This window comes from Pleurodeles waltl, chromosome 5 (assembly GCF_031143425.1).
Source record: "Pleurodeles waltl isolate 20211129_DDA chromosome 5, aPleWal1.hap1.20221129, whole genome shotgun sequence".
Classification (NCBI taxonomy): Eukaryota; Metazoa; Chordata; class Amphibia; order Caudata; family Salamandridae; genus Pleurodeles; species Pleurodeles waltl.
This window is the reverse complement of record NC_090444.1, coordinates 277,916,190-277,937,850: the sequence shown is the minus strand read 5'-3', so window position 1 is coordinate 277,937,850 and position 21,661 is coordinate 277,916,190. Positions and strand designations below refer to the sequence as shown.

The 21,661-nt window shown below is 43.5% G+C and overlaps 1 protein-coding gene across 2 annotated transcripts in view; it reads left to right on the top strand.

The window, feature by feature from the left end:
• The window catches only part of SRBD1 (S1 RNA binding domain 1), a 759,215-nt gene that overhangs the window by 460,629 nt on the left and 276,925 nt on the right, over window positions 1–21,661 (top strand). For both annotated transcript variants that reach the window (XM_069234013.1, XM_069234012.1), the window contains exon 17: window positions 11,571–11,653. In XM_069234013.1, the coding sequence (XP_069090114.1) occupies window positions 11,571–11,653 (83 nt within the window). The remainder of the gene's footprint in view (window positions 1–11,570; window positions 11,654–21,661) is intronic.

Below are 21,661 nucleotides of genomic sequence, written 5' to 3'. Positions count from 1 at the left end.
CTGCCATGTAACCACCCCTCCAAGGCCTTCACTGAATGGTCAATGAAATCAACCCAGTCTTGTGAAGACTCCTTTTTGGTCTCTCTGAACTTTATCCTGTACTGTTCAGTGGTTAAGCCATAACCATCCAGGAGTGCATTCTTAAGAACTTGGAAATTATTAGCATCATTTTCTTTCACAGTAAGGAACCTATCCCTACCTTTTCCACTAAATGATAGCCATAGGATAGCAGCCCACTGCCTTTGAGGGACATCCTGTACAACACAGGCCCTCTCAAGTGCAGCAAACCACTTGTTAATGTCATCCCCCTCCTTGTAAGGGGGAACTATCTTGTGCAGATTCCTGGAATCATGCTCTTTTGCAGGATGACTATGAGGAATACTGCTGCTGCCACCATGGGTTTCTAAACCCAGTTTCTGTCTCTCCTTCTCTACTTCTAAAGTCTGTCTATCCAAATCCAGCTGTTGCTTCTTGAGCTTCAGTCTGGTTTGTTCCACTCTCAATCTATTGAGCTCCCTTTCTAACAATCTGTCATCAGGGTGGGTGGGAGGGACATGCTTTGAAACAGAAGTATGGTGAGAATGGACAGAAGGAGACCTGTCCCTTACAGAAGCCACCCTAACAGCTTGGCTAACAGAAACATCACTACCAGTATGGTGAGAATAAATGCTTTTGCTATGATGTGAGACAACACTATTTATATGGTGTGGCTCATCATCATTACCAACTATGCTAGACTGTCTAGTAATGGGCAGGCTAGGAACTTTCTTTCCTGAATCTTTTCCTGGGGAGTCCCTGGATCAGATTGAGAACCATTAGCTACTTTTTCTACAGATGGGGCACTTATGGCCTTATCCTGTACTCTAAGCATGTTAATTAACAGTTCTAAGGAAGGATTCTTCCCTACACTCAAACCTCTCTCTATGCAGAGATTCCTTGCTCCTTTCCAGCTAAGGTGATCATATGCAAGTTTGGACAGATCAACGTTTTGGCCTGTGCCAGACATTTTTAGAGAGAGTTAAAGTGATAGTAAAAGATAAAAAGTTTGTCAGAGCTTTTAGAAAGACAGAGAAAAAAACTTTTAAAACTTTTAAGAACTTTTTAGAAAGTTAGAAGTACTTTTCAGCACTTAGAAAAGAGTGAAAAGAGGAAATGCAAAACTTTTTGGCTATGTGTATATACACTGACCTTGTTTTGTATATTTTTCTCTTATGAAAAGTACAATGACAAGAGTGGTAAGTAGTCTCAAAGCACTTATCCCACCGCTGCACAACCAATGTAGGAGGCTGGACTGGCTTGTAGTGAGTACCAAGGGGTACTTGCACCTTGCACCAGGCCCAGTTATCCCTTATTAGTGTATATGGTGTCTAGCAGCTTAGGCTGATAGATAATGGTTGCTTAGCAGAGCAGCTTAGGCTGAACTAGGAGACGTGTGAAGCTACTACAGTACCACCTAGTGTCATATGCACAATATCATAAGAAAACACAATACACAGTTATACTAAAAATAAAGGTACTTTATTTTTATGACAATATGCCAAAGTATCTTAGAGTGTACCCTCAGTGAGAGGATAGGAAATATACACAAGATATATATACACAATAGCAAAAATATGCAGTATAGTCTTAGAAAACAGTGCAAACAATGTATAGTTACAATAGGATGCAATGGGGAAACATAGGGATAGGGGCAACACAAACCATATACTCCAAAAGTGGAATGCGAACCACGAATGGACCCCAAACCTATGTGACCTTGTAGAGGGTCGCTGGGACTATTAGAAAATAGTGAGAGTTAGAAAAATAACCCTCCCCAAGACCCTGAAAAGTGAGTGCAAAGTGCACTAAAGTTCCCCTAAGGACAAAGGAGTCGTGTTAGAGGAATAATGCAGGAAAGACACAAACCAGCAATGCAACAACTGTGGATTTCCAATCTAGGGTACCTGTGGAACAAGGGGACCAAGTCCAAAAGTCACAAGCAAGTCGGAGATGGGCAAATGCCCAGGAAATGCCAGCTGCGGGTGCAAAGAAGCTTCTACGGGACAGAAGAAGCTGAGGTTTCTGCAGGAACGAAAAGGGCTAGAGACTTCCCCTTTGGTGGACGGATCCCTCTCGCCGTGGAGAGTCGTGCAGAAGTGTTTTCCCGCCGAAAGAACGCCAACAAGCCTTGCTAGCTGAAAATCGTGCGGTTAGCGTTTTTGGACGCTGCTGAGGCCCAGGAGGGACCAGGAGGTCGCAAATTGGACCAGCAGAGAGAGGGGACGTCGAGCAAGACAAGGAGCCCTCTCTGAAGCAGGTAGCACCCGGAGAAGTGCCAGACACAGGCACTACGAGGATGCGTGAAACGGTGCTCGCCGAAGTTGCACAAAGGAGTCCCACGTCGCCGGAGACCAACTTAGAAAGTCGTGCAATGCAGGTTAGAGTGCCGTAAACCCAGGCTTGGCTGTGCACAAAGGATTTCCGCCGGAAGTGCACAGGGGCCGGAGTAGCTGCAAAGTCGCGGTTCCCAGCAATGCAGCCCAGCGAGGTGAGGCAAGGACTTACCTCCACCAAACTTGGACTGAAGAGTCACTGGACTGTGGGGGTCACTTGGACAGAGTTGCTGGATTCGAGGGACCTCGCTCGTCGTGCTGAGAGGAGACCCAAGGGACCGGTAATGCAGCTTTTTGGTGCCTGCGGTTGTAGGGGGAAGATTCCGTCGACCCACGGGAGATTTCTTCGGGGCTTCTGGTGCAGAGAGGAGGCAGGCGGCCCCCACAGCATGCACAAGCAGGAAAACAGTCGAGAAGGCGGCAGGATCAGCGTTACAGAGTCGCAGTAGTACTCTTTGCTACTATGTTGCAGGTTTGCAGGCTTCCAGCGCGGTCAGCAGTCGATTCCTTGGCAGAAGGTGAAGAGAGAGATGCAGAGGAACTCGGATGAGCTCTTGCATTCGTTATCTAAAGTTTCCCCAGAGACAGAGACCCTAAATAGCCAGAAAAGAGGGTTTGGCTACCTAGGAGAGAGGATAGGCTAGCAACACCTGAAGGAGCCTATCACAAGGAGTCTCTGACGTCACCTGGTGGCACTGGCCACTCAGAGCAGTCCAGTGTGCCAGCAGCACCTCTGTTTCCAAGATGGCAGAGGTCTGGAGCACACTGGAGGAGCTCTGGACACCTCCCAGGGGAGGTGCAGGTCAGGGGAGTGGTCACTCCCCTTTCCTTTGTCCAGTTTCGCGCCAGAGCAGGGGCTAAGGGGTCTCTGAACCGGTGTAGACTGGCTTATGCAGAATTGGGCACATCTGTGCCCAACAAAGCATTTCCAGAGGCTGGGGGAGGCTACTCCTCCCCTGCCTTCACACCATTTTCCAAAGGGAGAGGGTGTCACACCCTCTCTCAGAGGAAGTTCTTTGTTCTGCCATCCTGGGCCAGGCCTGGCTGGACCCCAGGAGGGCAGATGCCTGTCTGAGGGGTTGGCAGCAGCAGCAGCTGCAGTGAAACCCCAGGAAGGGCAGTTTGGCAGTACCAGGGTCTGTGCTACAGACCACTGGGATCATGGAATTGTACCAACAATGCCAGGATGGCATAGAGGGGGCAATTCCATGATCTTAGACATGTTACATGGCCATATTCGGAGTTACCATTGTGAAGCTACATATAGGTAGTGACCTATATGTAGTGCACGCGTGTAATGGTGTCCCCGCACTCACAAAGTTCAGGGAATTGGCTCTGAACAATGTGGGGGCACCTTGGCTAGTGCCAGGGTGCCCTCACACTAAGTAACTTTGCACCTAACCTTTACCAGGTAAAGGTTAGACATATAGGTGACTTATAAGTTACTTAAGTGCAGTGTAAAATGGCTGTGAAATAACGTGGACGTTATTTCACTCAGGCTGCAGTGGCAGGCCTGTGTAAGAATTGTCAGAGCTCCCTATGGGTGGCAAAAGAAATGCTGCAGCCCATAGGGACCTCCTGGAACCCCAATACCCTGGGTACCTCAGTACCATATACTAGGGAATTATAAGGGTGTTCCAGTAAGCCAATGTAAATTGGTAAAAATGGTCACTAGCCTGTTAGTGACAATTTGGAAAGAAATGAGAGAGCATAACCACTGAGGTTCTGATTAGCAGAGCCTCAGTGAGACAGTTAGTCACTACACAGGTAACACATTAAGGCACACTTATGAGCACTGGGGCCCTGGGTTACCAGGGTCCCAGTGACACATACAACTAAAACAACATATATACAGTGAAAAATGGGGGTAACATGCCAGGCAAGATGGTACTTTCCTACACTAACTGACTTGTTTTTTGTGTTTTTGGAACCCGCCAAACTTTCATAAATTATATCTGAAAACCAAAAAGAGACGAAGAGTAAATTAAAGCTGTAGAAATCTCTGCTGGCCTGCTTTGAAAGTTCATCAACAGAAAATGTTACGTTAAAGTCGTGTAATTTCCAAGCAATCCCGCTGGGTTCGGCTTCTTGTACTGTGCGGAAAAGATTCAATTAACACATGGTCATTACTTTCCCACTGTGAAAGACCTTATGGGAGTGAAACTGACAGGCAGGCCATGTTCTTTCTTTCCTTCTTTCTTTCGTACTTTCTTTCCCTCTTTCTTTCTCTTTTCTTTTTCTTTTCTTTCTCTCTTTCTTTTCTTTCTTTGTTACTTTCTTTCTCACTTTCTTTCTAGGAAGGTATACAACGGACGGCTGTTTACTCAGCATTTTACAAACGGTTACATTTTGAAATAAATAACATAACTTTCTTAAACGTGTACAAATAAATGTTAGCCATATCAGTGCTGTACTACAATTGCTTAGGGCAAATGTAGTCCTTCAGTTTCTTTTTTAAAAAAACATAGTCCTGGAATATCTGCATTTTATTTCCACCGGAGCTGGACAGAAAATAGAATATGGCTCATAGTGTATGGCTCTAAATTACCGATTTTACAAATCCGGCCTTCATTTACAACTTTAACTTTCCTCTGAGAACCCCTTTCAGCTGAATGTGCAGCCTTCCCCCGTCTAAGAGTTTGTTTCACGCCCCCCCATCTCTGGCCTCCTATTAGCCCAAAGGTACAATTCCATTTCACCTGGCCCAGTCTAGTTCAATGGTAGCAAACGCCGACTCCAGCTGCAGGACATACGACGGTTCTTGAAACTTTCCTTGTATATATCTTATTTGGAAAATCTTATAAGTAATAGTGTTGTCAGTTACACATTTACATGCTCCAAATTTATCTATACGTTTTTAAAGAATAAATGGCTTCTACTGTTATTCATCTGTTTAAATTGATTTAGTAAAAAGCCTTCCCGAAAAAGCATACCGCTGTTTTAATACCCAGATTATCGTTTACTTTGCATTTCAAGTGCTCCTAAATCTGTGCCTAGTCCCTAAATAGGTCGGTATTATCAAAATGCTAATAGTGTTGTTTTTTCAGTACGTTGTCGCCTTCCAACGATGCCGAATCTGTTGTACAGCAACAAGGGGGGAAGGAGGGTGGGGTGAGCTATGCTTCAATAACCTCTTAAATCTATGTAGTTGAGCATTTTTACTTTCTGTTTTGTAGAAACAGATAAGCGTACAGATATTGTAACCTTGAACAGAACATATGACTGCCTCTCCCAATCTGGATTTTAACATTTTGAATGTTAACATTATTGTGAATTTACTTCAACATTCTGCCGTTTACCACCCACCATCGTATAAGTCGTTTTCTTTATTGTTTAAACCATTATTTTTTCCCTGTAAAGGTGGTCAGTTTAAAATAACTCAAATTCTTTCAATGTTTCCAAATCGTGGTTATGTCCATAATAAGTTTTTAGTGTATTACTAACTCCTCTGGCCTTGCTCTTATTTGTAGCTGATGAGCTCTGTTTTCTGCATAAGCGTATCAAGTTGTGCCATTTAAAGGGACAACAGTAAGGCGTGAGTATGGGCAGTAGATGGAGCATATATTTAGACTTATTTAAGGCTTAGGGCTTTAGAAACTGTTGTCCACTACATGGTTTCCTAAGTGAAAAAGCAATTGCAAGAATCACCCCTGGAACGTGGCTCTCGTCAGCATGCTAGATGATGCTGCAGGGTGTAAGTGTGTCTTAGCTCACAGTTTGTGTATAACGCTATCACGCCACAGCTTTAAGAGTAAGACCTAACGGCTGGGAGGGGTGTAAATGATGTCACTGGTTGCGTTGGTTGAAGCGCCCTCGCTTATATGGGAGTTTTCAAGAATGGGCTTTTGTTTTGTACTACAAGGGCCACTTAGAAAATTGTGTTACTGTACTTTTAAAACCCCAACCAGTCCAAATGAAAGAAAATAACATTCTGGAATGCCTTTTGTTTGTTTACTGTTGGCGTAACAGAATTGGAAAAAGAGAACCGGATGTTTTTCTGTTCACAGCATGGCCCCTTTAAGACATTCGCCTCTTATTTCCCATAGTACTCTGACCATTAGTCAGCATATTTTTTCATTATCTGTTGTAGTCTCTGAATAAAAACTGATATTTGGTGCCTTCTTGTTGTTGTACCTAAGTTTGTTTGATTTTAAAAAAAATACTTTTACCTATGTTCTGATTTTGTATCCTTACTTCATAGGGTACACATTGAAGCACACTGAAGTTTTTTTTTTTTTTTTACAAAAAACATAAATACTGTCAGTTGACCTTCTGGGCCTTTAATTCATTCTTTTGTATATTTGAAGACGGCAGCTGCTTATTGTCAGATTCCCCTCCAACGACAAACGCTATATATTCAGTCTAAAGGTAAAAAGAAGTTCCATAACACAATAAATGAATAAACGCTCTGGGTGTTCGCTAAATCCAGGCTGCAAGAAACAAATAAGCTCCATTAATGTCCTTTCTGAATGCAGTTCGATGATTCCAAGTTGGTAACAATGTCTGCAGGACATAACAGGTACCCATGCGTGCAAAGTATGGTATTATAGGCATCTCTGCAAACGTTTTGAACTTTTAACGATTTTTAGTTTGTGTTTTAGTACACCTGGGGGATGGTTGGGCATAAGAGGAGCTGGGGAGGCAGTAGAAATTATGCAAAGGCGAGGCAGTTTAGACACTGGCGGCCCACAACATTTTGAACGGGTGCAGCACCTAGGCCGACATTGCACACAAACCGGTGAACATGCATTTAAAACCTTTGTGAAAAGTTGTCATCTGGTGCCTATCCAGAGCATAGATACTTAGGCTGTGGCAAGGATGTTTTAAATAACAATGACTTACTAGATTAATTTGTCATTATATGGAAAAAAAGACTCAATAAGTACAGGCCTCAGGTTTTGCAGGAGGATGATGTGGAATATCACCTAAGTAAGAATGGTGTCAGAAATCACAAGTCACATATTTCCTCACTTATCCATCTATATATTTCTCTCAGTGAGTTCAGCACCTGTTCCAGACATCTGTCTGTAACTTACATGTCACTCATGCCTCAACTTTTCATGTTCCGTCTGCAATTAAACCTTGTACAGCTCTGCAATGCTGCATCTATCCTGAAGAAATGTACCTAACCTCTGAAGGAGGGATGATCGGACTAGTTCTGCCCAAGGTGTAGCTGTTCTGTGAAGAGATGTGTTTCCACTGCCGTTTCCCCATCTCAGAATCTCAGAAAAAACATGGGATAATATGAATGCCCTTGCATAACATGCCTAGTTATGCGGGCCTTGACCCAGAGACCCTGGTTTCAGTCACAACCTTCCAGCTTGACCACATTGAATGACCCACGGCAATTACTTTTCTGCACTCGGCTTCCTTTTCAGTGAGCATCACATTTGAGAGCAACTTCAAATAATTCAGTTCAGGATGTGCACTGTACAAAAACCTCTCTTGTGTATGGTTTAATAGACCATAAAGTTGGTCCATCCAGGACAACAGTAAGGACCTTGTATAGGAGACAGAAGACAAGCGACTTGCCTCTTGATTTGCTAATAACATTTTCATTGGAGGGGAAGGGGAGAAAGAATGCAATAACCATCCAGGACCTGAGTTGCATAGTGATTAAACAGTAAACTTGATTTCAATCACAGTCTCCAAGCTTGACCAAACAGCGTGCATTAGAGAATGACTTTTCTCTACTGCCTACTTTTCCATGATCACTGTATTTGAGAGTTCTTTGAAATAGTTTAAGATATGCACTATACAACAACTTCTCATGCATGGTTCAACCGAGTATAATGTTGCATCATCTATAAAAATAAAAAGGCTTATATAGGAGGGAACGAGATAACTGACTTGTCTCAAGTTATTAATAAATATGTCACAGGATAAAGGGTGTGGTTCACTAATTTTAATAGACGCCACTCAGAGCAGTGAAATAATCTAAGGTACTGATGAGAAACAATTTTTGATTTAAATGTTAGTACTTCTGCTATAAAAAAAAAGTGGCAGTCACAGATGTTTGCAGAAGAGCAGGAGGTCCAGGCTGAGGCAAGAGCTGTTCCCTTTAGCCTCCATGGCATTGCTTTTTCAGACAGGATGCAACACAGATGGAGCTGCAGAGAATTATGGGAACCAGTAGACTCCACCTCACGACCACTGCCCAACTGGTGCTAGCAGTGAAGCAGGAGATGTTTTTGTGTTGGGCGTGTAGTACAAGATCTCAAGGCCTGTGCACTCCCGCTGCGCACATCCTGTCAGTTGTGAGTGTGGCTAGGCAGCGAAGGCATGGTGTATTTTATAGTGCATGCTGTTTTTACACTGACTCATACTGCATACTGACAACCTCGCCAATACCCTGTTGTGAGGTCTGCCCTCGCACCCCTCCTTCTGAGGCTAGTGATCATGCCCCATGAAGCAAGGGTTGTTTCACAATATTTGATGTGAGATACCTATCTTCTTGGGAAAGACACACAACCCGACAGGGGCAATCTACATCCACCAAAATAGGTTGATAAAAAAGAGAAGTGTCAGTTGCCTGGCCTCCTGTTGTTAATTCTCTGGTAGGTAGACACCAGTAAAACTCGTTTTAACCATCCACTTTGAATTTTAATAGAGGTCTACAGTTTAACAAAAGAGAAAATAAATGTCAACATAATTGTCATAACCTCACCCAAACTAGGGTACCTGATAACTAGGAGACTGTACAACCAGTGAACAGTAGTACTCTTGAATGCGTCTCAGTGGAAGACATGGAACCCACTGATTAAGAATATTAAATGAGGTAGGTGAGGTTTCACCCTATATGAGGACATGAATGCATGTTAAATCCATGAGGGTTTTTTCACTTTCTTGCATAAGTTTTGTACTTCCTGTATGTTTTGTTGTGTTTACGAACTCTACAAACATTATACAGTAGTCTTTTAAAGCATCTCACTCTTTCTATCGTGCATTAGCTACCTGTGTTGTGCCTGTCTTTTATGTGTGGAAAAATAGTGTGATGTTCTTTCTGCTGCTGACACCTGCCCTTAACTTATCTGTATTGGGGAAGGTAGCACTGTAGCTGTCCATAATGTAACTTTATTGTGTTATGAAGCTCAGTAGAAAACTTTCCACTCCTCATAGTAAAAATATATCCACATTGCCAATGCTTGTTTAATTGCATGGTGTGAGTAGAAGAGTGAACCCTCACAAAATATGTGGACAGAGATTCTGGGTTTCTGCCTTTTGTTCTTGTAAGTAATCTTGGTTAAACAGTCCTGTGGTGAGATAGCAAAGATAGCCTTTCAGATGCAACTGGCAGCATGTCCTGTTAATGGGATAACATCAGTCGCAGGCCGTCCTTTAGGGCGGAGGGGCCACACCCCCCCACACCTTTTGTCCCTCATCAAGAGTGCCTGTCAGGCCGAGCAAAGGTCAGCCTGACAGTCACTCTTCATGTTCAGCTGGGGCAGCCAGGAGCGAGACGTGCACGATTTGCGCAGATTCCTGGCTGCCTGAGCTGAACTTTGCTGGGCTGAAGAGGTCACAGCTCCTCTGGGCGCGTCCTCCTTGGCTCAGCAAAGGTGCCTCAAGGCCCTCCCCCTCTATGATGAGGAGAAGCGTCACCCATTGACTCCGACCTGGGCGCTTCAGGTTTAAGCCCTGAAGCGCCCTGCGCGAGTGTCAATCAGTGACACTTCGTCACAGAGTGGGGTGAGGTCAGAAGTCTCACTGACCCCCATCCCACTCTGTGACGAAGTTGGGACTGCTGCTTTCCAGCAGTCCCAACCCTACTGGGACCTCCGAGCTAAAGGTAAGTGTGTGTGTGTTTTTTAAATGAATGTTTGGTGCGTGCGTGTGTTTGAATGTTGATGAGTGTTGTGAATGGATGTGCGTGCGTGTGAATGAATGCGTGTGAGTGTGCTTCCTGCCTGCCCCCCTCCCTTCTAAAATTACCGGCACCTCTTGATAACATTAACCTAGTGGTAGCTGAGGTTACCTTCCTGGCGAATATATTCTGCAAGCAAGCTCAGCCTGCTTTGTGATGTCTAAATAGATGTAGCTGGGGCAGCTTTGGGCCTTGAAAAGAGTGGAGCCAGAGGTAAAACGCTTCAGCTACTCCAGATTGTGAGGACCTGAGCTAGATTACTTTGGGGAGACTTTCCCATCTCAAAATGGCCTAACTGCAGTTCTTAGTAATGACTCTCCTTTTCTCTGCCACTCCTCTGCTTCTCCGACCCCCTCTTAAATTGTTCACGTCATGCACTTCTTCGCTCCCTTTTTCTTCCCTTCTCCATATTTCCTTTTCTGTATCTTCTTCCTTAAATCCACCTTCTTTTAACATTCCTTCCTACCTTCCTGATCCTCTATCCCTGCCATTTCTTCTTCTCTATTATCCACCCTCTTAGTTGCATTTTTGCTTCAACCCACTGTTCCTCCTTCTCATTTGTTTATTTTATCTCTTCCCTTTCTCTCCATTTCCATTTCCCCCTTAATCCTTCTTCTCCGTAGTGATATCTAACTCCCTTTGCTTGGTCCATTCATGCCTTTCTTTTATCTCCTTTGTTCCCTCATTCTCTTCCATCCTCACATTTCTTCTTTCAACCTCCCTATCCTCCTACTTTTTTGCCTTTAATTCTCACACACTCTCTCACTACTTGCCATCACATTCCTCCGTCTCGCTCCCTCTTTGTCTTTTTCTCCACTTCCCGTTCTTTCACTTCTCTCTTACTCTCTTTTCTTCATCCTTTCTACTTCCACCAATTCCTCCCTCCCCTTTTCCTGTCTCCCTTTACCTGAGACTGTTCCCCACAATCACTCTTAGTTCCCCCCCAATTTTCCCTATATTTGTCTATTTTACTTTTATTCCTCCGACCCTCCTTCCAGGGCCAGGGCGGATTGTGAATTTGCAGTACATACAAAAAAAACACATCAGAATCTTGGGAAACTTTGCAAAGCCCTTCTTAGGCCGTTTTGTGGAATCGTGCACATACGTGGGAAACATTTTTGTGGCTACTACGGTTGCTTGGTGGCTGGTGATTCTGATGAAGGATTAGCCACCGCGGCTGAAGCTTTTTGTGGACTAAAACGACAAAATTCCGTCAACTGGACGTTTAACCGCGTTTTCTTATTGTCTGATTTTGAGTATCACAGTAAATCTGCTGTTTAAGCGGCCTTGGTTTTCACATAAAGTCACAATTGTTTTCACATTGTGTTTTTCAGTTTCCATAGCGAGACGTGTCCAGGATCCATTAGCCGAGCTTGTGAAAATTGAGCCCAAGCACATTGGGGTTGGAATGTACCAGGTAAGTCAATGCTGAGTCCCTAATCCCCCAAATCCATCATTTTACGGAGTTAATTCGAAGCACTGCTTGCAAGCAGTTGTTTTCTAAATCTTTTCCAGTTTCAGTTACTTCAGAGTAATACAGAAATATTTTCTTGTCAGTGCTCTTGATGAAAATTGTGCTCTAGTTTTTACTGCCAGGAATGAGGTTCTAACACTGCACGGATTGATATATGAGCTTCTAAGCACATTAGCCGGAGTGATAAACCGACCGTCTCTGACTCCTGATGACCAAATCCGTACACATTGCGAGTGTTTCGGTTTAGCTAGCAGGGGGTAATTAATGTGATGAACATGACGCGAGTTTGCATCCCTGTAGTTGTTTTGCGTAAACACGCGTATTTCACTAATTCCAACTGCTATTGTAAGGCGGGACTCAAAGGCTTCCTTTTACTCGGGGCTGAGTATTTTTGTGTGTTCATTGTGGGCTAAATGCAAAACCAGGTCCTTTCATCATTTTAACTTATCAAAGATGATCCACAGTTCAAAATGAGTACTACCTCAGGGTCCTTTACCGTACCAGGAAATCATTTACCTATTTTCGGTGCCTATTTTAGGCGCTATACAAAAGTACTTGTTTCTTTCCTTACTGTGTTATTTTCGCCTCTAAGTGACCCCGATTGGGATTCAAACCTGCGACCATGAGGTCGAACACCGATTCCTGCACTGGGTGATTTAGTCGACTGAGCCACCTTACCCGGCCAAGGGACTCCACCTCCCAAGCATTCTTCGTCTCTGGTGTCCCTCTGAGGTATGGATTGCAACTCTGAACTGACAGCTCGCGTACCTCAGAGGAAGTATTTTTCAGTAACACAGCGTGCTGTAAAACTCGCCCATCCAGCGCCAGTAGTTAAAATGGGATGGCTTTGTGGAGCCTTAATGAAAATGCAGTAAAACCAGAATTAATGACGTTTCTTTCCCTGCCAATGAAGTAAAATTCCTAGTCAACAACCCTTACATCGAAAGAGTGAGAACCAAGTGAAAGATTCAACCAAAATAATGTAGTATTTTTCATATAGATCTGGACAATTTTGTCAGACTCCACCCACACAGGAGAGAGCAGAGATGGTTGTTCATTTTGAAATTTTTTATGGTTATCTTGATATTCTTCTTTAGCAATCATTTTGTGTGTATTTTTTCTCTGCTAAAAGAAATCTTCCATGATGTTGGACAGTACCCCCCCCCTTCAATCATGCACAGTGTTTACAAATTTATTTATTTGAAAATCAGTCTTTCCGCTTTCCACCTAATTATTCTGCATCTGCCCACCCTGTACCCTTGTGTTATGTTCTGATTCCGCGCTGTGTTCGGCGGAATGTTGGCGTCTAGTGATTCTAGAGGTGACAGTTACTGAAGCTCTCCAGAGTGGCTGGATGCTAGGTCGCTTGTAGAAATAAACCTTCTATTTGAACTTACCTCTGTGACAGATTCGAGCTTATTCACATCAGTTTTGGCGACGAAGGCCGATTGTCTGAGCAGGTTGTCTCTTGACTGGGAAAAACTTGATCCTCAATCGATAAAGTGTTGCGATACGGATGATGCTGTAGCCTCTATATGTGATGTGGTTGAGTGGGGTTTGGGTACATTTACGCTGGAGGAATGGAAGAGTGAGATGGCTGCAGATGATTGTCTTAAGTATGTTTTCAAACTAGTTTCTTTAGGGGCTAGAAGAGAGAGTTCTCTTCCGTTGTCGGTAAGACCATTTCTGGATGTGTTAGATGAATTGTCGTGTTGTGGAGACAGTGTATTGATGCGGGGAGAACGTTTTGTTCCACCAGCTGGGTTAAGGTTTAAATTATTTTCCTTAGCTCATGAAGGTCACTTGGGTCAGGGGATGACAAGCAGGAGGTTGAAAGAGTTTTTTTGGTGGCCTGGTTTAGATGGTCAAGTCAAGTGTTGGGTGGAGCAGTGTAGACTGTGCAAGGAGAGTGAGAAGAGGTTGAAAGTCGGAGTGGGCAGGATGGAAGGGCACATTGAAGATCCTGGGAAACCCTGGCACACGATTTGTTTAGATTTTATTGGTCCACTTTTTGAACTTCCTCTTCAGATGCGTTTTGCAGTAGTGGTGGTGGATGTACATTCAAGATGGTTAGTGGTTAAATTCGTACGTGATGTGACCACAACCACGACCATAAAGGTATTGGAGGACATTTTTATGGAAGAAGGTATTCCTATGGTCATGATTACGGACAATGGCACTCAATTAACTTCGAATGAGATGTGTTTGTTTCTGAAGAATTGTGGAGTGCGTCACACTAGAACGTCCCTATATTATCCTCAGGGTAATGGAATTGTAGAAAGAATCAATAGATTAATCAAGGGGACAGTACAGCTAGCTCTTGCTAATCGTTGTTGTGTGCGGAAAATGATTGTTGATGTGGTACGTGCCTATCGTTCCACAATTCACAGTGTTACTGGTAAGTCTCCTTTTCGAGTGATGAGGGGGCGATCGATAGGGTCGAAATTGATTCCCCCCTGGCTTCAAGAGTGGGTTGCTTCAGGAGGAGTCAAGATGTCGAGTGGTGAGAAGGTTGTTATCCCTCATCACAACTATAAGTTGAAGGTTGGGGATTGGGTTAAAGTCAAGTCAGGAAGAGTCAAGGGGGGTGTTTCGAGATTTAGAGGTCCTTTTCGTGTGAAGAAGGTGGGGAAGTTTCAAGTTGAGATTGAAGGAGGGGAGAAGTGGAATCTGAGAAATGTGGCTTTGTATCAGAGAAGTGGAGCATGTGCCCGTAGTCAAGAGGTGGAAGGGTGCTCGAGTTCATTTTTCTTGGGAAATGGGAGTAAGATGGATGTTGATTCAGAAGCTTTTGCCTTTGGTGTGAGTGATGGAACCTGTGAAAATGCTGGAGAGGTTGAGATACAAAGCACGAGTACAGCTCAAGGAGGTGGGATACAAAGTACAAGTGCATTTCAAGAGGGTGAAAAACAAGGTGCAAGTACACCTCAAGTGGAGACATCCATTCGTAAACAACCGATGAGGATCCATAAGTGTCCTAGTTATTTGAAGGACTATGTAGTGTCCTAAGTTATCTGTTGAACTGTGTTATGAAATAACATTTGTAACTTTTGTTCTAAATTATTGCTTTATTGTTTTCTTTATTAATGTATTACTTATTTGAAGAACTATGTCATTTGTAACATGTATTCTTAAGTACGACTTGTTTTCCATTTCTCTTGGTGTTGTTGTTTATTATTTTTTAATTAGTTACTTAGTGTGAAGATAAGAGGATATGTTATGTTCTGATTCCGCGCTGTGTTCGGCGGAATGTTGGTGGCTAGTGATTCTAGAGGTGACAGTTACTGAAGCTCTCCAGAGTGGCTGGATGCTAGGTCGCTTGTAGAAATAAACCTTCTATTTGAACTTACCTCTGTGACAGATTCGAGCTTATTCACATCACCTTGCCAGGGCGAGAATGAGAATGTCACCTTCTTTTCACGTTCCAATCCAAAATCAGTCCAACAGAAGGTAATTTGTCTTACATCACACATTAAATCAGCTCTAACTTGCTGGACTCTGGATTCCAGTGTTTTACCAAATACCGATTTGATAGGTCATTTACACTTCTCATATCGCTCTGGGGTTGCCCACGTAAGTCAGTTCCAATAGAAATTTTTAGAGCTAAACATCCGGCACATTTATTTCAATCTTATCCTGGTGGGCTACAAGTCATCCACCCAGGGAATGATGTTCTGAGTCAAACTAACTATATGTGTGTGTGTGTATATATATATATATATAGATATATAGATAGATAGATATAAATGTGTATATATAGATAGATAGATATAAATGTATATATATATATATATATATATTTATATATTCTCCAAAACAGCAGGGCTAAAGAGCGATAGGCTCTAACTGCTGACGCCAACGTAAGGGTTAAAACCACAACCCCCATTAAGTGCATACCAAGAAGAGATAACACTGCACTCCTGGAGGCATCATTAGGCAAACTCCATTGATTTGCAGTGTTATCTCTTCTTGGCATGCAATATATAAGTGACTCAAACAGATGATCTCATCAAAGAACAAAAAAATATTTTCAGCTTCCGACCTTCCTCAGGTGGCTGCACAGCACTGAGCAAACCATCACGTACTACCTGAGGAAGGCGGAAGCTGAAACGTTGTAGTGGAAATATATTTTTGTTCTTTGGTGAGATCATCTGTTTGAGTCACTTCTTTCCTGGATATTACATTTTCTTGTGACTCATTGCATCCTTTGGGATCCAGATGTTTGCCCTAGTGGGCTGTTGTTTTCTTGTGATCCTTCATGTTCTAGTATGCATGTGTGTGTGTGTATATATATATATGTATATATATATATATATATGTGTATATATATATTTTGTTATATACTGGTTTTAAATCCAGGAGCTGTTGGGACACGTGGTCTTCTGATGCACCTTTCCTTTGACTGCTGGCTGGCCGATGCTACCAACCTTTGAATCACCTCATTTTCTTTGCTGCAGTCTATCCTCTGAGTTTGACAAATGTGTTAACACATAGGCATAGGGCGTGATTTAGATCTTGGTGGACGGGCTTACTCTGTCACAAACGCGACGGATATCCAATCCACTGTATTACAATTCTATTATATCCTATGGAAATTGTAATACTGCAGACAGAATAACTGTCACGTTTGTGACAGAGTAACCCATCTGCCACAATCTAAATCGGGTCCTTAGTCCCTTGCATTATGCCCCTTCATTTTGTCTCCTAGGGCAAGCGTGTGTCCATGCCAGTTTTGGGTATCACTTTTTTTCTTAAGGGTGAACTTTTTTGATCTTCAAGTATATTATCACACCAAATTCATAGCTCAGCTTCTGCTGCCGATAGATTCACTTAAAATATCTCGAAGGACTATATTAAAGATAACACTTTGAAGCTATAGGACAGTATTGAAACAAATCGACACAAATGCCTCCTGGAAAAGACAAATCTGTGGAAATTATAGTAGGCGCCTGCAGCATTCATTTTTAGAGTTTAAGAAAACAATTTAAGGTGCCCTCACCTGTCAGCGTGCACTTGAGTACAGAGTGTTTTGTAGGCTGCCCTTTGTTTTGTGAAGATAATGTTTGTATTTCCAAAGGTAGCTTTGTGGCAGTCTACTGATTCTCAAGTTCTTGCTTGAACACACGTGGATTCTATTGTTTAACTTTTGTAACCCAAAGAAAACAGGCTGCTAGACTCCACACTCTGACCGCTGTTTAATATAAACCATGTTTAAAACGATAAGATGTCTCCGATGTGCTGGATATATCTTTGTCAGAAATTCAAGTGCTGGATTATGAAAAATAAACATGGCTCTTGCATGCTTGATTGACAAGACATGTTCATGCAAAGTAAGAAAGGTGCACTGTTTCAGCTCTTCTCACTGTATCAGGATGCAGTATGATAAAACACTGCACAAATAGTACTCTGCCCGAAGCCAATGGTTGGGAGTTTAAATATAGTTAACAGTATGTACCGAGAAGGGCTACTGCATCGTCCACCTCTCACTAATCCCACTGAAAGGTGGTGTCACATAAATGCTGCTTTTATGTTTGATAATCGCAATTACCATGTTGCCTGCAACACTATAGTATTGTAGAACTTGACTTTAACACTGCCGTCGGCGAGTGACACCCAGTGCCAGCTCAAATGTTTGTTTTTAGGTACTCCTACAAGAGTTCACAGACTCGGCTGTCGGGCATTAGGGTCACGAGGTCTGAAGGGTGTCCCCTCTGGTCCCGACCATTTTGTTTTGTTAATCAGAGCTCAATAGCTGGTGCATCATAATGTATTTTCCAGGCATTTTAAATCAACTGTTGATTCAGTATATTAACCCATCATGACATACAAGTATAAACCAACCCATAATAATACATTTCCATATTTGAAGAGGTGGCAACAAGGAGAAAGTACCTGGAGTGTCTGTTCAGTTTGAAGGATAATACCGAGAGATGTGTGGTTGTTCCTAACTCCAAAACACAGCGCACTTTATGCTATTAACATTAGTTAAAAGATTAGATTTTGCAGTTGTATTTTTAGATATACATGGAATTGTAATTATGTTCTTTGTTGAAAGGATGGGGCTACGCCCATTGAAACATGTTGTTGTATCTTTGCCCTTGTCCCAGAAAGAGAACAGTAAACCATGAAAGTTAGCCAATTTTAGGCTATCTCCAAAGTTCCATTTTGGCTAAGATGTTTGAGAAATAGTGATGCACTCGCTCCTTAGTAGTATAGAGTTTATTGATCCGTGGGTATAAATAATTTCAGTTTAGGTGTCAGACATGCCCGCTACATTCAATAAGCTCCAGTTGATCTACAGAACGGGTGTTTGTAACAATCGCAGGGCATCCAGCAATTCTGATGATATAAGACCTTTTCCTGCCTTCCAAACTTTAGTACATCAATTTTTAAAGCAGTGATTACAAAACTGGACGAGAGTCATGGGGTCCACTTTTACTTAAATTTGCTCTTTGTTGGCTGCTCATAAGCTGCAGGCGAAGTTGACACAATCATTCTTTCGTAAACAGCCTAACCAGCTCTCCTGTTGTTGTTAGCTCTTGCTGACCAGACTGCACAAGCGGTCTGGTTGTGAATTACATATTGTGAACTTACAGAGGTCTTACAGTGTGCCCATTGCTTACCATTGGTTAGCTTTTTTGTCCCTTTCTTTTGCTTGCTTTTTTTTCAATGGCATGCTTCGTCATTTTCTTGCCTAAAACCAAAAACCTTTCCAGACAGTAATCAGCTGTCATTAGACCCCTGATGGCTCTCCTGTGGTGAAAGGTGTATTGCTTCCAGACTGTGAACAAAGGGGTCTGAGAATGACGAATCCTCCCTTGACAGGATTGCTTGGGAGCTGTGACAGCCCTTCCTGTGCTTCAGAGGATGCCTCCTTGTCCCAGGAAGATGAAGTTCACACCTAGTTCTGCCCATTTTGTTTCTGTAGTCTGGCTAGCACTAAACCCACGTGGATGGGAGGAACAGACCAGAACTGGTTTAGGGGTGGACAAAGGCTTGCCACCCACTCACAGACTGACATAAAAGTGGACCCCACTGACCTTTCCTCAGAACAATCCTGGACCTGTGAAGAATTAGAAGAAGGACTGCCATGCTGTTTGAAAAACCTGAAGGAAGACTGAACCTGCTTGTTTTGAACCCAGGACCCCAGAAGTGGCTCCAAGGGTCTGGTGGATCACCTCCTTTTCGAGCTACAGGGGTACAGCAAGCTTCCAGAGGCTTCTCTTCCTGCAACTGCCCAGTTGACCACTTCAAACAAGACCTGCACTGGACCCTGCTACTGGCATCTGTTGGAGTGAGTCCTAACCCCTCAGTTGGTGCCCCCAGGTCCTGTACCCTTGGCAGGTGTACCCCTTGTACCCAAACTACAGGAAATTGACTTTTTTGCCGACTATCTCGCTGGAGAACCGATGGAGACCAGGGTCACCATTGAAGCCGCAGTCACTGATGTTGAATCGCTGATCAGCCTCAACTTGCTGGTTTGTCCCAATGAAGAAGATCCAACTTCTAAAAAAGTTTCTAAATCCGAACATTGAGGCTACACCGGGACTGATGCAGAGCAGTATCCGGTTCATATCGATGCCTGCCAGAGCATGGACTTTGGACTTCCCCTGCAATGAGCTTTTCTGTCTTCATTGAGAACTTCACTGGGACTCTGCTCTTCAGCAGCCTGCCCTTCTGGAGCCCCGTTTCGGATCCAGCTTGCCCTGCTGACTACTCTTCATCAACCGCTTTTGCCCCATAAAAGTTTCACAATTACATTTTCTACTGGGACGATCATGGTCCCTTTATCCAACATGCGCTCTATCACTGTCTGCTTTAACTTTTGACTTTGACACGCTCTAATGTGACCAGATAAACATGGTTGGCTTTGTGTGCCTTTTGGTGCTATTTTTAATTCAGACCTTAACAATTCATATCTCCGGTTCTACTTATTGGATTTTTGTTGTTGTAGTGTAATTTTATTTATTTAAGTATTCTCTATTTTTCGATATTGGTTTGGGATTTTTCATGTGTTGTGTTTTCACTTTAGTACTGTGTGAGCACTATATAAATACTTTACATATAGCCTCTAAACTAAGCCTTACCATTTTGTGCAAAGCTGCCAGGGGGTTAAGCACAGGCACTTTTTTAGTGGTTTTAGTGATTCACCTTGACAACAATTGTGATTATTAGTTGAGGTGGGGTTTGTGCAAAGCTGCCAGGGGGTTAAGCACAGGCTTTTTTTTACTGGTTTTAGTGATTCACCTTGACAACGATTGTGATTATTATTTGAAGTGGGTTATCACCCCCTTCATCTAAATCTCTAAATCTCTGATTTCTTACACACATTATGCAGTGAAACATACTGTGCTTGTAGTACTGCCTTTTGATTGTAAATCTTTTCTGTGGGCCGATCCCTGTACCATCAGTGTCCTGAGTTGTGCATTAATGAGACACCTTTGACTTAGTTGCTTGTATTAATGTGTACTTGTATGGGGAAGAGAGTTCACACTCCACTTAAACCCATTCCCATTTGAGAGAACTGGTGAATATGGATTAGCCAACCATGAGCTCATTCAGCTGGAAATGCTTCTCAGACAAGTGCTTGCTAATAAACTGTAATTGCATCTCAGTGAGCCCCTTAGTTGGCCTGCAATGGCACCTTAGGAAGATTCTTGTGACTAAGCCATTCTGGCACCACTGTAGTGCCCAGAGTCGAGTAGGTGTCTGCACTAGTCAACTTTTGACTCCTGAAACTGAGAAGAGACATTTAGAAAATAATGATAAGATAGAGACTTCTAGCCGCAGATTCCTTACTTTAGAGTAATACCCAGGCATCAGACTGGATCTGGCAGTTTGAACAGTACCCCTGTGCACCCATAGGTGATGGTGTTCGGCTCTGCCATGGCATCTCCCACTCTGGAAGTGATGTTCGTGGCACCCATATAGGCGCCTCCCTGGTGCACTGACAGCATTTCTTTCCTTTCTCCACCAGATAGTGCTGATCCGATCAGAGTAACCCTCAATCATTTTTGACTGGCTTTTTCTGACTTTCTATCAGCTCTTTTTGAGGGATTTTCTGGTGTGAGGATGTTACCTAGGAAAATGGCTGGTTTCAAACCATGGAGTGCCTGTTACAAATCCCCACTTGGGGTACTTAAGGTGCTTGGAGCGGGACCAAGACTGCAAGACGTGAGGATTGCTGTGCCATGCACCCGAAGGTGCTGAGGAAGCGATTCCCACAAGCTTCCTGCCTCCCGCTGCCTCCATCCCCGACGTTGGACGACCCTGCAGTGCTTAAGATCTTGTTCACGCTGAAGTTCCTTTACCATTCATGGAGTCTCACCTGGTGATCGTCATCACACTCAGTGTTGTCAGGTAAGCTTCACAGGCATAGGAAATCAAAGAAGTTGAAGAGGTCTTTGACTTCACCACACCTGTCAAAGTCTTCTGAGGAGGTGCAGGGGCGTCGGCACTCCAGGCCTCTCGCTTTGGGGGAGCCTGATTCAGGGTCCTCCCCATGCTTCCCTGTCTTTGTTGGAGTGATGCTCACCCAGCTTAAAGAATTTTATGAGGTCATGCACCTCTTATTTGGGTAGCCAGGGCCCTCTGGAGCGCCTTCTGACCCTACAGGTTCGGGAGCGGCCCCCACTGGATCCCCACTGGCTGGTTGGCCTCTGGCGCCATTCGGGCCCCATGGATCCCTTGTTAGGTCCAGAACGGAGCCACCAGTGAGACCGAGACCTCCCTTGACGCTTGCTCTAGTGCTGACACCCTTGGCACTGCAGACGGCCCATGGTGGTGCCATTCCCATTGTCATATCCGACTCCTACGTGGATCCAAATGGGCGTTGACTGATGCTGGTTCCAGTGCCGACCAGGACAATACTTTCTGGATAGGAGCCAGTGCCTTTTACTTTTGACATGCCTGAAGAGGGAGACAAATGGGAGTGGGTCTGATGACCCTAAT